At 42.8% G+C, this 12,220-nt stretch overlaps 1 protein-coding gene across 1 annotated transcript; it reads left to right on the plus strand.

Moving 5' to 3' along the window:
* Positions 1–2,540: 2,540 nt before the first annotated feature.
* MMP1 (matrix metallopeptidase 1) lies at positions 2,541–11,610 on the plus strand. The gene is made up of 10 exons (XM_012095308.4): positions 2,541–2,701; positions 3,419–3,663; positions 3,757–3,905; positions 4,147–4,272; positions 5,210–5,365; positions 5,499–5,616; positions 7,904–8,037; positions 9,950–10,112; positions 10,609–10,712; positions 10,890–11,610. Exons 1-10 carry the CDS (start codon positions 2,606–2,608, stop codon positions 10,997–10,999), a joined length of 1,401 nt encoding a protein of 466 aa, XP_011950698.1. The 5' UTR covers positions 2,541–2,605; the 3' UTR covers positions 11,000–11,610.
* The last annotated feature ends 610 nt before the right edge of the window (positions 11,611–12,220 follow it).

Raw genomic sequence — 12,220 nt, forward strand, 5'->3', positions numbered from 1 at the left:
ATGCTTCTATAATTCCTTGCCCGTCCCAGATGGTTACAACGCTGCTCTCTTGAGTCAACCTAGTGACTCCAGTTCCCCAGGCCCTGGCAAAGTCAGGGACAACGTCACACTGACCAGATTCCCTAACGGCCAAGGTGTGTGCCTGCTGCCCGCTGCCTGGACACGCAGCCTGTGCCCAGCCTCTCACAGGGAGGGCCCCTTCCAGCACGTCTTTGCCTGCGCTGGAGCACCTCTGTTGAAGCTGTCCTCACCCTCCGTATCGTGCTGTGAAGAGGAGAGGAGTTCATCTCCTTGAGGGTGCTTTCCAATCCCTCTCACCGCTGCTCACTCACGGGTTCCTTCACTTGGCTGAGGGACTTGTGGTTAAATGATTAGAGAGGAAACACGCTCTTTCAAATCAATTCAACAAATACTGCAGCAAGATTTACGCATGAGATGTGTTAGCATGACAAGGAAAGCAAATTGGTACAGTGAGAAAAGTCCTGAGAAAGCAAACCTGACGTGGCGGGGAAGGCGGGCGACCCCATCAAGCGCTCACGTGGAACACACACCAGTGTTTCTCAACTTTACACTGTACTTCTTTCAAGGAAGAGGGGTGGGGCTCTGAGGAGAGGAAGCTGCAGATTCAGGCCAGCTTGTAACGAATAGTATTATGGCCCCAAGACACTTCTGTGGAACATGAATAATGAATATACGTTTTTCATTATCTAGCCAGTTATTTATTTTAATTTGCACACAGAAATAACAACCCATTAAGCTATGATTTTATGGATATGACAGACTATACTGAGGCAAAACTTTTAGAGGAAATTTAAAGAAAAGTACAAAAATAATATAAGAGGTGTCACTCATATTTGGCAAAACTCATGATGGAGGTGGAAGGATTAATGGAGATCAGAAAACTTAGGGCTAGACCAGGTACAGATACTCTCCTATCCCGTATTTCTGGTAAAGCTAATCTGTGAAACTGCGTACAGACTTCTCTTAAAGTCATGTTAAGGTGTCCCATGTTTGCTTGTTTTTTTGTATTTTTTGAAATGTGTTTCTTTTAAAAATGTTTATTTACTTTTTAATTTTGTTGCCTCAGGTCTTAGATATGGCATGCAGGTGAAATCTTTTGTTGTCATTTGGGAAGGTCCCCTGGAGAAGAGCATGGCAACCCACTCCAGTATTCTTGCCTGGAGAATCCCAAGGACAGAGGAGGCTGGTGGGCTACAGCATGTGGTCCCATAGCATCAGACATGACTGAATGACGAATCCTTTCACTTTAGGGACTCTAGCGTGGCACATGCGGGCTTAGTTGTTCCAAGGCCTGTGGTATCTTGCCCTCCCCTGCCCTGCCACCAAAGACTGAGCCTGTGTCCCTGCATTGTAAGGCAGATTCCTAACCACTGGGCCACTAGGGAAGGCCCTGTTTCTTTATTAATTACCCTTATCCCACCATAATTGGTGCACAGAAGATGCTAAATAAGGTCTTTGAAGTGGATGAATACATAAATACTTGAATGAATAAATAAAGAAGAAATAATTGCTTTCTATCCCCAAGGAGCAGACATGTGCTCACACTGAGGAGAATGAGGATGATTAAAAATAAGATCTCAGACTCACACTTGATCATCTGCTAGCTTCTGGCTCACCTGATGGGCCTGACAGTTTTCAGAGAAGGATTCCACTCGTCCTGTGATCCTGCTGGGCAGTGTCTACACCCGGTAGGGAGTTACCACATACCCCACCTGTGGATGGGGGTCTTCTCAGGCCAGATTCTCAAATCCTGGGCCTGAATGAAGATTAAGGGAAACTATGGTGCTATGAAATAGTGTACAAGGCAGTTTAGCAAAGATGGAAAGAAACTCCTCTGAACTCAGAAGAAAATGTGAGTGTTAATTCATGTCCGAGTCTTTGTAACCCCATGGACTGTAGCCTGCCCGGCTCCTTTGTACATGGGATTCTCCAAGCAGGAATACTGGAGTGGGTAGCCATTCTCTTCTCCAAGGGATCTTCCTGACCCAGAGATGGAATCTGGGTCTCCTGCATCACAGGCAGATTCTTTACCATCTAGGCCACTAGGGAACCCAGGAGAGCCACCCACAAATGAGTGCCTGTCTGTGCATGTGCCGAGCAGCTGTAGGGCATACATGTCAGCAGTTTTGCCCTTTGCTTGGAAACCAAGGTGTGTGTGTACCCAGAGCACTTTATAACCAGCAGAATCAAGTAGCAAAGCCTGCTATTTATTTATTTATTTTTTAAGTCCGTGGAGTACTCTGTGATCTGTGTATATAAGAAGGTCTCTCTCAAACAGGATAGAAATGAATTGGAGAAAACAATTGTTTACATGGTGGATACGTCTCCTTAGCCCACGTCCTGTTTGATAGTAATGAAGATTGCAACACCAAACGACCCCAGATATTCTGCTTGGAGTCACCGTTTGTGATGATTGCTCATAGCTAATCAAAGGATGTTATGAAATATGAGTCAGACAGCTGCTGGCTTCCTGGAAGTTCCAGAACCTGTATATAAAGAGGGAGCTTCCTAGTTGAGACACTGGAGCAGCAGAGAAGTAGGAGCTATCAGATTCCTTAAGCTGAGAAGGAAGGCAGAGACCAGCATGCCCAGACTGCCTCTGCTGCTGCTGCTACTCTGGGGTGCAGGGTCCCACGGCTTCCCAGCAGCGACTTCAGAACAAGATGTGGAGACGGTGCAGGTAAATGCTGAACTTCACATGCCTAAGACGCAAAAGACTTATTTGTGGTTTTCCACAATATAACAGAATAGTATCAGTATGCAGTTCTGGTGGTGATTTAGTAACTAATTCGTGTCCAACTCTTCGTGACCCCATGAACTGGAGACCACCAGGCTCCTCTGTCCATGGGCTTCCCCCAATGAGCATACTGACATGGGTTGCCATTATCTTCCCCAGGGGATATTCCTGACCCAGGAATCGAAGCCAGGTCTCCTGCATTGCAGGTGGACTCCTGCATTGTGGGCAGATTCCTGCATTGCAGCTGGATTCTTTACTGTCTGAGCTATGAGTGAAGCCCCCAGTAATGGTATAATAGAGTTTATTTAAGGATGGATTTCCTACAAAGAGAGATTTTTGCCAGAAAGCATATTCTCCCCACAGATGTATCTAGCTGTGCATAGACTCTCATTTTCCAGTTAAAAGTGATAGGGAACTAAAGAAATAATATACAAATATGTCTCTATAAAATTGTAATTCTGACTTCATAGTAAATAGTGGTAGGAAGAATTCTACTCCAAAATGAGTTTCCACCAACAATAAGGATAATAAGGACCATGCAACCTAAGTGGAACCTTTAAACGTAGTTCTTTGTGTCAGGTATGACAGTATAAACCATCAGTATTTAGTAAAACTGGAGGATTTCCCATTCAGTGTTTTGATAATTTTATCGTTCATCAGAAATACCTGGAAAATTACTACAACCTGAACAGTGATGGGAAGAAAGTTGAAAGGCAGAGAAACGGTGGCCTCATAACTGAAAAGCTGAAGCAAATGCAAAAATTCTTCGGGCTGAGAGTGACTGGGAAACCAGATGCTGAAACTCTGAATGTGATGAAGCAGCCCAGATGTGGGGTGCCCGACGTGACTCAGTTTGTTCTTACTCCAGGAAATCCTCGTTGGGAGAACACAAACTTGACCTACAGGTAATCAGATTGAGCACCGGAGTGGGAACGCTCTTTCCCATCAGAGCCATGAGAAATGAAATCTGATGGGTCTGTGTTTTATTTCACTTGAAGGATTGAGAATTACACCCCAGACCTGTCAAGAGCAGATGTGGACCAAGCCATTGAGAAAGCCTTTCAACTCTGGAGCAATGTCACACCCTTGACCTTCACCAAGGTCTCTGAGGGTCAAGCGGACATAATGATATCCTTTGTCAGGGGAGGTAAGGTCTTTTTGTAGCACGAAAGTATTCTTACCTTAACTTCCCCTTGCCCTTGAATCTCTTCAGCTTTGTAGATAGATTTCCTTGTTTAAAAAAGAGTGTTGATTTTACAGACTTAAGAAGGAAACAAGATCTCATTTGCTACAAATCTGTTGGCCTCTTAGCAAAGTTAATGCTTACTCTCCTGGGTTAAACTAAGTAAGAATCTAGAGAAACATCTGATGAATTCTGTTTCTTGCAGATCATCGTGACAATTCTCCCTTTGACGGACCTGGTGGAAACCTTGCTCATGCTTTTCAACCAGGTGCAAATATCGGAGGAGACGCTCATTTTGATGATGATGAAAGGTGGACCAATGATTTCCAAAGTAAGTCAGCTTGTTTTGCCTCTCTCAACCCTCCCCCCTCCTCCCACCTTCTCAGTTCATTGTAATATTGGTTGATTTAACTGAAAGAATGCGTTAATAGAAATAGGTACTTTGCTGCTACCACTTGGAAAATTAACAACTCATTTAGAAAATATAAGAGAATTCCTTCTGTTAGTAAAGCTATCTTATTGGTTACAAATGGGCTACTCTGAAGTTTCTATTGAGAAAGTGTTGAAAATATTAATGTTTTCCTTGTGGGCATCTACACAGAATCTTTTTTTACTGGAAACACACCAAAGTGTAACAATGTTATTAAGATATCTAGAAGTTAAGGGAGGAGATACTATATATTTTTTCTAAAATTTCCAGCATTAAGCATCTATCAGTCAATAAGTAGGGAAAAAATTGTTTATAGAAGAATATTGCTTCTCAGTGAAATAATATATGCCATATCACCACTGACAAGATTGACTAATCTGTGCTAGAGCCCTGGTTGACTGAATTTGCTCTTTAATTGTAATCATAGAATTCACGTTTTAACTAATCTCTTCACTGGTTTCCCAGATAGCTCAGTGGTGAAGAACCCACCTGCCAAATACAGGAGACTTGGGTTCAATCCTTGGGTCACAGAGATCCCTGGAGAAGGAAATGGCAACCCACGCCAGTATTCTTGCCTGGGAAATCCCATGGACAGGGGAGCCTAGCAAGCTGCAGTCCGTAGGGACGCAAAGAGTCAGACATGCCTGAGCATGTAATCTCTTCACTATTAATGAATGTATCCTTCTCACCTTTCAGAAAAAAACAATTTATAGATTTCAAAAAGCTACAGATAAAATAAAACATTAATCCTTGTACAGTTGTAGATTACTTCTTAATTAAATGTCTCAAAACTGAAAACATTTCAAATAATTGCAAATGGGTTTATTGTCCCTTTTAGATTATAACTTGTATCGGGTGGCAGCTCATGAATTTGGACATTCCCTTGGACTTTCTCATTCTACTGACATTGGGGCCCTGATGTACCCCAGTTACATCTTCAGTGGTGATGTTCAGCTTGCTCAGGATGACATTGATGGGATCCAGGCCATCTATGGTGAGTATAAAGAAAAACAGTATGGACAAGGGGTCCTTAGAACATCCATTGCCTTATCTTTTAAGAAGCTTTCATTGGCTATGTAGTTTTCCAAAGCCAGGCAGAACTAACTTCAGATCTCTTGTTCCTTTAGGACCTTCCCAAAATCCTACTCAGCCAGTCGGCCCACAAACCCCAGAAGTGTGTGATAGCAAGCTAACTTTTGATGCTATAACTACAATTCGGGGAGAAGTGATGTTCTTCAAAGACCGGTAAGACAACAGTTCTTCTTTGCATTTTGTATTTGTGATAATAATAGGACTCACTACTATGGGGCTATATGGGCTACTACTATGTTTCGCATATTATTTATTACATTTGTTTATATAAATAATTATAGTTATAATTAAGTATAAACAATAGCTTGCTCTTGCACAACATAATGAATTTTTAACAACTTTTTTTCCCAGTATGTATTCTGTCACTTGATTCTCAGAAAAATTACCACTGAAGTAGCACTCAGTAAATATAATTCCATTTTACAGATCGGTAAAGTAAAGCAGAGAGAAAGAAAGAGATCCTCAGGATACCGAGTTCACTGGCAGCAGAGCAGAATCAGTCTTCTGACCTCTGCTTCAGGCCTCTTCCCATTTTTGTCACTCTTTGGGATGGTTAATTACATCAGAATTTTGTTAGGAGAAATTGGTTCTTTTCACAGCACCATCATGCTGTGTAGACCCCTTTTAAGTATCATCTTGGAAGAGATAGCCGTTCCAAAGCCTGTGGTCAGAACAAGTCTCTGTGCCCCCAACCCTGGGAGGGGGCAAAGAGGGGTAGGCGCAGGGAGAACCCCCAGAAGCATGAGGTCCTGGCCCCAGGGGGTGGGGAATGGATGGTCACAGTGAGTTTCCATCCTCAGAGGAGGGTCCCAGAGCTCCCTAGGCAGCATGAGACCTTGAGAAGTCTAGGGTCCCCTTGCATGCAAGGAGTAGGGCTGCTCTGCATACAGTTCTGATTCCTAAAGGACCAGGAAAATAGTAACAGTCTTCTTCTGAACTGCACAGCCCAGCATGCATAGAAAGTAGGGGTGCTTTAAAAGGCTTCTCCTCGCTCTCCTCTTGAAGTGCTGTTCTACTGAGTTACAATCATAGCTACCCCAGAAGGCAGGAGAGTCAGCTCCTTCTGCTTCCTAGCCTGTGCTTTACTATCTCAAGTTTAAGAGATAAGGACGGATATACTCAGGGGGTGGCTCAGTGCTGGCGAGTGCTAGGAAAGATACCACTTTCCTCTCAGTACAGCAGGACATCTCATCAAAGCAAGTACTTGAGGGACGACCCCAAAGAACAAGGATGAGTCTAGTCCGCAAGACCTGAGAGGACACTGAGGTCATTTAGATGTCACCAAGTCGTGGAGACATGGACAGCAAGAAACAGTGACGGCGACTGGCCTGCCCCAGGTCTCACAGGCAGGCAGAGGCCACTGAATCAAGAAGGCCAGAGTCAGCCCTGCGGATCCACATGGCAGTTGATGCTTTGTCTTTACCCCAGTCCCTGTGGACCATAGAGTCAACTTTGTCATTAACAAATAATAGGCAGAGTCGGACATGACTGAAATGACTTAGCACACGTGGGACTGCAGAACCAACTTTGTGAACTGCCGGTCACAGGAGCACACAGGGAATGGCTAAGGTTTAAACTACCCTTTGCCTCTTATCAGTTGCATGGCCTTGGACACCTCCCTCTGCCCCCCTGACCTCAATTTCTAATCTGTGAGATGGAATCTCTTGTAATCTCTTACAGGATTTCTGTGAGGTAGGGCATTAAGTAGGTGGAGTGTGTACGAAATGCAGAATGCTAGTGTTGTGTTCTAGTCAGTTCCATTGGAGAATTTTGCAAGCTGGTTGTTAAACAGCATTATTAAAAGTTTAATTATATTAATTTAAAATTATATTTAAACCAAAGGTACTAAAAATAATTATAACTCATCCCTTTGGGTGTATGTGTGTGTGTGTGTGTGTGTGTGTGTGTGCATGTGTGTTAGTCACTCAGTCATGTCCAACTCTGTGACCCTGTGGACTGTAGCCCTGGCCTGCCAGGCTCCTCTGTCCATGGAATTCTCCAGGCAAGAATACTGGAGTGGGTAGCCATTCTTTCTCCAGGGGATCTTTCCAGCCTAGGGACCAAACTCAGGTCTCCTCTGTTGCAGGTAGATTCTTTAGCTTCTGAGCCACCAGGGAAGGCCCCATCCCTTTGTATCCCTTTGCAATTATTTTGCTATATTTTTCTGTTTATTTATATTCCTGAGATGGCTTATGCCTGTATGGGGGAAATACTATACAGTGAGGTACCACTTCAAATCTGTTGAAATCTGCAGTGGTTGGAGTATTTCCACCAAGAAAGTAAGCAAAGGCTACAGACCAGAACTTCTCTCCACCTCCACTTTGGAGAGCTACATGTTAAACACTAACCCACAAGCCACCAGTGCCAGCCATAGAAGGGCCTGGATGACACCAGAACTTGCTATGTATTTGATCAAAATCTTTTTTTTTTTTCAAATTAGGTTCTACATGCGCACAAATCCCTTCTACGCAGACGTTGAGCTCAATTTCATTTCTATTTTCTGGCCGCATCTCCCAAATGGACTTCATGCTGCTTATGAGGTTGCCGCCAGGGATGAGGTCCGGTTTTTCAAAGGTAATACGTTCAATTTTTGTTGTTCTTTAGTCACTAAGTCACGTCTGACTCTTTTGTGGCCCCATGGATTGTAGTCTGCCAGGCTCCTCTGTCCAGTTAGCTTTCAGTTTTTACCAGTTGGGGCTTCCCTGGTGGCTCAGAGGGTAAAGCATTTGCCTGCAATGCAGGAGACCCAGGTTCGATCCCTGGGTGGGAAGATCCCCTGGAGAAGCGAATGGCAGCCCACTCCAGTATTCTTGCCTGGAAAATCCCATGGACAGAGGAGCTTGGTGGGCTACAGTCCACGAGGTCACAGAGTCGGACACGACTGAGCGACTTCACTTTCACTTTTACCAATTAAGTTTTCTTCTGCTTTGGGGCTCATGTATGAGATTACTACCAACTTTCTTTCCATGGACTTTGACAAACTGAGCAGTCATACCATATCAGTGGGAGTCCATCACCTTAGCTAAGAATTGCAGAGTGCATTTCTAAGGGAAAAAAATTGAGACACAGATTTCCTGGCTTGTTTATGAATCTGGACTTACGAAAGGATTTTCTGTGCAAACTATGTATTTTAAAACCTCTCCTTCTCCCTGGGCTGTCCAAGAACAAAACTGAGAGGAACAGTGGAGTCGCTTGGTTTCCTAGAGCCTGTTTTCTGCAAGTTGCTTTCCTGAAAGGAGAAGCTGCCTCACAACAGCCAGATAGGGGTGCTGCAGCCTTGCCATCAGAGTATGCCTCACAGACCAGCTGTGCTGACGCTGTCCCAGGTCTGTGAGCATCACAGAATCACAGAATAAGGCCCCACAGCATAAGGCCCCAAAGTCCATCTATGTCATCAGATCTTACTCCAGACCTTCTTGAATGTTACCAAGATTCCCAGGCAACTCATATGCACATTAAAGTGTGAAAAGTCATTAATTACCGCAAATTGAATAAGGCAAACTTTTTTATTCTATCAAAATAAAACCCCAATCCAATGATCAGCTCCTTACTTTGACAACACTATGCCAAATAACAGTTTTTCTGCAAATATGTTTGGCATAGTATAGACAAACGTTAAGACACCTGACTCAGTAATACTCTCAAGGCGAAGAACTGGAAACAATTCAGATGGGCAATAAACTTTGAAATGCACTTTCTAGCTCTTTTAGAATGAAAATAAATAGGATTTTAGATACACAAAGTTTCAAACTGCCCCCCCCCAACATCGAGGGATAAATAAGATTTGTGCAATAAGAACAATGCTGGCTTCAAGATGTAAGACCAGTTTTATTTGACTTGGGGTTTACTAAGTATTGGAGCAGGAAAAGGCTACCCTTTCCAGTATTCTGACGTGGAGAATTCCATGGACTCTATAGTTCATGGGGTCACAAAAAGTGAGACACGACTGAGCAACTTTCACTTCACTTACTGAGTGAAACGTGCAGAATCTGGACACAGCCTAAATATAAGGATTTGGAACCATCTTCAAGTTAGATGTAATGATTTCTACCCAGGGTCTCAAGTCATTACAGACTGTGAGTCATTACAACCCTCTGGCCTTTAGGATACCTTGGGGTGAACTTCTGCAGCCTGTGGGCAACCTGGAGAAGCAAAGATTTCTATCCCTGTGGCGGCATAATGAACTCTTTAGTTGTTTGAACTTTGGAAAGAGGTCCCCAGCTCCATAAACTAGTCATTCCCAAAGCTCGCTACAGATTAGAATCATCCAGGGAAAAAAAAAAAAACTTAAATATACTAATTTAATTGGTCTGGAGTAGGATATCAGCATCAGTATTTAGAAAAAACATAAAAATCTCCCTAAATGATTCTGATGTGCAGCAGGGACACTGCCCTCGCACATGAGAGCAAGCATTTAGCTGGAGATCTGCTTCCTGTCTACTGGTGCCCTTGGCAAGGGTTTTCATCCCGATTTCTTGATTGGCAGGTAACAAGTACTGGGCTGTTAGGGGGCAGGATGTGCTCCGCGGATACCCTAGGGACATCTACAGATCCTTTGGCTTTCCAAGAACGGTGAAGAGCATCGATGCTGCTGTTTCTGAGGAAGATACTGGGAAAACATACTTCTTTGTTGCCAACAAATGCTGGAGGTAAAGACTGGGTGCAGAACATGGGAGGATACCTGTTGTTTCTATGTAGAAGTTACTAGATTGAATCATTTAAGAGATGAGTCTCATATTGTCTTGGCTGGCTGCCTTTGCTGTGAATGGCAGTAGCTTGTCTAGTTGCAAAGTCTGTTGACCAGTAATGATCATATCTGTCCTAGAAATCCAGGAAGAATGTGAGCCTGAATTGAGAAAGATAATGTGAAGAGAAGGGCATTCATCTTCATAGAACTGCTGCAGCCACCAGGAACTTATCTTCCATTGCATTCAACATTAGTTTGGCACCCACTGGAGAAATTAGAATTAGGTGTTATAATTCAGAGCGACCTTTTAAATTTTCTAGTCCACCCAGCATCCTACTCACCTCATCTCACCTTCCATTTTATACATAATCTGTGAAAAAGTTTTTATTACGTTCTTGCTGATGAATTCCTCATATCTTTAACAAATAGTTCTGACATTCCAATTATTTTTTGACCAGGTATGATGAATATAAACAGTCCATGGATGCAGGTTATCCCAAAATGATAGAAGAAGACTTTCCTGGAATTGGCAACAAAGTTGATGCTGTTTTCCAGAAAGGCGGTAAGTGAGTTTATACACTCCTCTATTTTGTTGCCACAGAATGTCATCAGTATTGTTATTTAGAACAGAAAATACAGAAAATATTTATTCTTACAAATGACTTGGATTTTTTTAATAGTTCAGGTTAAACCTAGAAATCATTTGTATAATATAATGTCTCCTTTGTTTGACTTCTAGGATTTTTCTACTTCTTCCATGGAAAAAGGCAATACAAATTTGATCCCAAAACTAAGAGAATTTTGACTCTTCTAAAAGCTAATAGCTGGTTCAACTGCAGAAAAAATTGACCAATGTTTACAAGGTTAAACAGAAAAATATGTTTCACAAGGGAAAGTGTTTCCTAAAGAGCCATGTGTTGTGTTAGTCGCTCAGTCATGTCCGACTCTTTGTGACCTCATGGACTGTAGCCCACCAGGCTCCTTTGTTCATGGGATTCTCCAGGCAAGAATACTGGAGTGGGTTGCCATTTCCTTCTCCATGAAGAGCCATATATCTAAATAAAATAAAGTTATTAAGTATAATCTTATTTTAAATTATAATCTCATTTATACCTCATTCAGCACTTTTTTGTGATTTAGAATGTAATTTTTATATACTACTGTAATTTAGTTCCACAAATGAGGCCTAACTAAGGTCAGGTTTATAACTTATGGATTCATATGGGCCAGTTTTACAATGAGAGAAACTCTTCTGGAAAATATAAGACTCTGACATTGATAGTGGAAAACACTCTCAGTGATGTCTTCTCTCAAGAAAGAAAGAGACGAGATATGAGCCTTCACCAGAAGAAGAACAATTCAAGAACTATGAGCAACCACTACTACCATCCTGGTATGCAAGGGACAGCTTTGTTATAAAGTGTTTTACGTTTGAAATAAAGCCATCCTTGTCTCTACTATTTCTTAAACTTTCTATTATGTTTGTTATGTTATTATTTCTGATTTTAAAGTCACACGGAGATTTTCAAATTTGAAATATTGCAAATATGCAATATACTCATGTGTGAAATGAGAATAGATGAAAAGTTCAGATATTCCCCCATTCTCATGGAATTTACATCATACAGAAGGGGGGAGAATCAATTTTCCATGCCCTTATAAGGGTTCCAAAATTGGTTTTAGGTAAGCTGAGGGACAGCATGGCGGCGCTTTCTAAGGGCCTGTCCTCTTCTCTCCTTCTGAGTACATGGAAGGATTATATTTTCCACAGTTCAGTTCCCCGCAGATGTGGAAGGGAGGGGTGGGAAGTGGCACCTGGATAGTCCTGGCCAGTGGAGTGTGCCCAGAAGTGACCACTGTCACTTCCGCATGGAAACCCTGGATGCTGGTGCAAACTTCTCCAGCGCTGTGGGGACTGCAGAAGCATGCGTGCCCAGTCGTCAGTGTCCGACTCTTTGCGACCATCTCCTCCAGGGATCTTCCCAACCCAGACATCGAGCCTGTGTCTCCTGCATCTCCTGCATTGCAGGAGGATTCTTTATTGCCAAGCCACTGGGGAAGCTGCTGAAG

This window comes from Ovis aries, chromosome 15 (genome assembly GCF_016772045.2).
Source record: "Ovis aries strain OAR_USU_Benz2616 breed Rambouillet chromosome 15, ARS-UI_Ramb_v3.0, whole genome shotgun sequence".
Taxonomy (NCBI): domain Eukaryota; kingdom Metazoa; phylum Chordata; class Mammalia; order Artiodactyla; family Bovidae; genus Ovis; species Ovis aries.